At 29.1% G+C, this 4,979-nt stretch overlaps 1 protein-coding gene across 1 annotated transcript; it reads left to right on the top strand.

The window, feature by feature from the left end:
* The first annotated feature begins 544 nt into the window (after positions 1–544).
* Positions 545–4,555, top strand: LOC145956704 (protein VERNALIZATION 3-like). The gene is made up of 4 exons (XM_083072243.1): positions 545–794; positions 874–935; positions 1,147–1,187; positions 3,921–4,555. Exons 1-4 carry the CDS (start codon positions 594–596, stop codon positions 4,142–4,144), a joined length of 528 nt encoding a protein of 175 aa, XP_082928369.1. The 5' UTR covers positions 545–593; the 3' UTR covers positions 4,145–4,555.
* The last annotated feature ends 424 nt before the right edge of the window (positions 4,556–4,979 follow it).

Here is a 4,979-nt window from a genome sequence, read left to right as displayed (position 1 = left end):
GAAAAAAAAAATTATTGTAATGTCTTGGTATACAATCAGCATAGACTAACGATATATACGATGTTACTAGTTGGAAATTTAATTCATTACAAAATTTTAAAATTATAAGCACTTTTTAAAAATATTTTTTCCTATTAGTACTTAATTAAAAATTTAATAAAACTGTAACTAGGAACTTGCAAATCAATTTAGCCTAAAAATATATATTTAAAAAATATGTAAGAAAGGGAAAAAACAATATTCGTAAATGTTTGTAATATATTTGTAAATGTTTTCCATTTTCTATCTTAAATTTCCGACCGTATCAGAATATATAACTTGGCTTGTTGAAAGGGAAAGAAAAGTGTAGACCACCCATTGAGTATATGGAGAAAACAATATTCATCGTACGAGATAAAGAAACCACACCAAAGAAAACAATATTCATCGTACGAGGTAAAGAAACCACACCAAAGACAAAAGGGAAAAAAATGAAGAATCTATTGATGGGATAGAAGCAAAAGCAGATGCTAAGGAGGAAAACATATATAGGGATGTGTCATGCATGCATTATTAAGTAGAAACCAAACAAGTGCAGTTAAACTCTCTAAATCATGGCACGAGATGGGGACCCTCTTGTGATTGCTGGGAGTGTGATTGGGGATGTTCTAAACCCTTTCACAGGCTCAGTTTCTCTCACTATTGTCTTCAATAATAGAGCCATTAGCAATGGTTTGGAATTGAGGCCCTCTCATGTTGTTAACCGACCAAGGGTTACTGTTGGTGGTGAGGACCTAAGGACCTTCTACACACTGGTAAGTATGACTAGGTTGTTAACACTTGACAACTGCATGTTTTTTTGTTCTACATAAAAAAAAATTATTTGAGTTTCAGGTTATGGTGGACGCAGATGCACCTAGCCCTAGTAATCCTGTCTTGAGGGAATATCTGCACTGGTTAGTTATCTGTCTTTAGTACAAGCATAGATGAAATTCCAAAATTCATGAGGAATGATTATATATTAGGTCTATACTCTATACAGTAAAGCCTAAAATTAATTGCATACATGTACACAAATTTACGTTGAAATATATGTGCATGCTCAAATTTTATTAAAAAAAATAAAAATTTAATGGTTATTAATCTTCTCTCTTTGACAAATGGCAGGATGGTAACTGATATTCCAGCTACCACAAATGCTAGTTTTGGTAAGTACGAATTCCATGTCCATGACTATATTAAGTTGTTCTGCACGTATACTGATGTAGCTATCAATTTGAAATTAATTTACCTGTTGCGTGCGTGGATTAAATGATGAGTAAGGGTTAGTGTTATTATGAGGGAAAACAAAAGAGAAACTACTTACTAAACTTATGATCACACTCTTAGAGCTCCTTCCAACTTTATTATTTTGGATTCCACTCTTGGATCCATATCCAAATTAATACTTGTTTGAATTAGTTATTAGTCATTTGATCGAACTATCGAGTATCCATTCATGGTCAATTCTATTGATTAGTTAATGGTCACTTGATCGAACTATCGGGTATCCATCCAAAATCAATTATATTGATTAATACTTGTTTGAACCGGTCATTGGTCACTTGATTGAACCATCAGACATCCATCCAAAATACTTGTTTGAACCATTCATTGGTTATTTGATTGAACCATCAGATATTCATTCAAAATACTTGTTTGAACCCGTTATTGATCAATTGATTGAACCATTGGGTATCCATCCCATAAGGTATCTATCCAAAATATTTGTTTGAAAGAATCATTTGCTACTTGATTGAACTATTAGGTATCCATCCAAAATTAATTCTATTAATTAATACTTATTTGAGCCGGTCATTAATCACTTGATTAAACTATTGAATAATAAGTAAATCACACAAGTGAACTTGATATAATAATATAACACAAAATCTTAAAGTATTAAGTAAGTCTTTCTTGTAAGTTTTCTATAAGTATTTTGCAACTGTATGTGGATTTTTTTTTTTTTCGTAAGCCAGATAAACCATTGGCATGCTATAGTACATTTCCATGTAGACTTGAGTACTACTAACTAGTACGAAGATAATAAGGACGAACTACGGACGAATATATGTGTCGATATTTTATTGGATGAGTTTAAATACAAATACAAAATAAAAGTAAATTTGGCAGAAATCATGTGGGTAAGTTATCGTATACTGATTTGGTCAGATTGATGCGGTATTTATTCGTACCATTATGAATTTTCCTTCTATGTTTTATGATAGCTGACACCATAATAATTAACAAAAAGAAAGTAATTGCTGCATGTGATTTTTAAACAAATTAGAAATGTTCTCTCTATAACTTGCCAAAGTGCCAATGCCATATTTGTAGATTTGAATCTATCATTTAGCTGAAATGTTTAAAAATGAGAAAATGGTTAAAGTCATGACCATTATTTAATTTGCATACTGTTTAACAAATATATTTGAAACCTACTAGTTTTTGTAATATTTATACATTTCTTTCATTACTATATATTACTAAGGGTCCAGCTTAACACATGCAGAGTTTTTCTTTTCTAATTTTCATTTATGTTTAGGTTTTATTCAACTCCAAAAATTAACGTGAAGATTATATAATACTTATATATACTATTTAAATTATATGTATCAAAAGAAATAATGTGTGATTTTCAGCATGCCTTTTTATTATATGTTGAAGGCTTAATATTTCAAGTAGTGTTAGTAGAAGTGAACTTCTATCAGTGATTTAATAAGTAGCATGATATATAGATCCAATCATAATAATTGAGAAAAATTTTGATTTAAAGTTTAAATTTAGGGATAATTTCTAAAAGTTAGTTCATGCAGAAAGAAGAGGGTGTCTTTTACTTTTATATACGTCATCATATTAGTCAATTAATTTCTAACATTCTTAGTTAAAAACAAATACCTAGTAACATTGTGCTCAGTGTGTGGGTGGGGAATTATTATTTTTTTTCTTCGTTGAATTAATGAATGGTATTCTTTTTTTTTTTTTATCAGCAAAAGAAATTTATTAATCAAGTACAAGGAATTCCATAAACTCATTTACAATAGGAAAAAACATAGAAAATATAAGTTGAACACGTAAATTTATTTATCATCACCATACAAACTTCCTTCTTCGTATCTTAGGACAGATGTAAAGACCAGGATTATTATACCATTATAAGAATGTAAATTAAAAATTCTTCTTAAAACTTGACATCAATGATCAAGAAATGAAGAAAATGTCCTAGATAATCAATGGTATTCTTCAATTAGTTACAAATTAATCCATCCAAAATTAGAAAGTATCAAAATGAATTCCGTCTCTTCTAATAACATTTTTTTCCATACAAGTATAATCAATATGTCTAGCAGACCATTATCATATACAATTATATTAAACTTTGTAAGTTGCGTTGGACTTTGTAGGTTGTGTGTATATATAAAATTTTACATTAACTTATTATTTTCTCATCTACAACAATCACGATATGCAAAACCTAGAATATATATCAACCACTCAAATTAATATTTCATAAATCATTCTATTTTCACAAAAGATGTACATGATAATTATAATATTTTATAGACCAGTTTAACAAAATATATTTTCTTTAATTTCTTACAAATGTATCGTTTCTTTCTTTTAATTATGTTGCTTATTCTTGAATTTTTAGCTAAAAAATCAATTATATTTAGAATATGTTTATTAGATGCAAGTTTAGAGTTTAATTTGTTTAGATACAAATTTAGAATGTATTTGAATACAAGTTTAAAAATGTTGTTTTAGAACTTCTATACTAAAAAATGCTCTTTATTTCTAACAAAGAAGTTCTCAAAATTATTTATAATTTGTATCGGAACATGATCTTAAATGTTTAGGTATATCTCAGTGAACTTGGTGACATTAGATATAAATTTATGCAGGGAGAGAGGTTGTGGTTTATGAAAGCCCTCAACCTTCAGTAGGGATTCATCGACTTGTGTTTGTGTTATTCCAGCAATTGGGAAGAGACACTGTGATAACCCCAGAATGGCGTCATAATTTCAATTGCAGAAACTTTGCTGGAAATAATAACCTTGCACCTGTCTCAGCAGCTTATGTCAACTGCCAAAGAGAGCGTGGTTGCGGTGGAAGGAGATACTCCTAAGATCATTCTAGTACTCCTCCATTCTTGTTCATTAGAGAGATCAAATGCGACAAGAGATATAATAATAAGCAAATATCATCAAATATATCTTAGGTATTATGTATTAATAAGGTAAGAGTTGATAGCATATATAGTGCTACGCATTAAGCTAGAAGAGTGATGGAGCAAAAACATAAGTTATAGCTAATTAAGAGTTGGAAATAAATAAATAAAATCTCTCCTTTTTTTTTTTAATAATGTGAGAAGGTTACCACCTTTCAATGCTAGAGCATGCCATTCGGAAACTTCAACAATGGTTGCAACGAGGAAGAAGGACGAGAAAAGTATATGGGTCATACGACAGATCCCATCCAGTATTATTATATTGTACGAAACGTCATTCGTTTTGAATATCATTTGGCTTCAGATAAATTACATGCATTATTATTACAATCTTCCCTTCAATTTTATGATATCTTTTTTTTTTTCCCTAGCTTTCCTTTTTTATATGCAAAAATTTTAATGTGTTTTTAATAAATAAAAAAAATCGCTTTATTTTGTAATGAACTACTTACAATTTTCAGGTTACATATATATAAAAATAAAATTTTTAGATAAATCGATGAAAAGGTGTTTCTAACAAATATCTTCACGTTTGGATATTTGATTTTGCTGCTGTTTGTATTTTAAAAGTTTTTTCTATTTTAACAGTTGCGCACCCTGCGTCGGGTTATGAGTAGTTGTAAGGTAAAATTATCTATAAATAAATATGTTAAAATTTAATTTTAATGTTATATGTATAATTTGTTTAAAAATTTAATAACATTTTTCTTTAACCTACTTCTATTATACGGAA

Source organism: Cajanus cajan, chromosome 4, assembly GCF_000230855.2.
Source record: "Cajanus cajan strain Asha chromosome 4, NIPB_CcT2T_4, whole genome shotgun sequence".
Taxonomy (NCBI): domain Eukaryota; kingdom Viridiplantae; phylum Streptophyta; class Magnoliopsida; order Fabales; family Fabaceae; genus Cajanus; species Cajanus cajan.
This window is presented reverse-complemented; position numbering and strand designations above follow the sequence as displayed.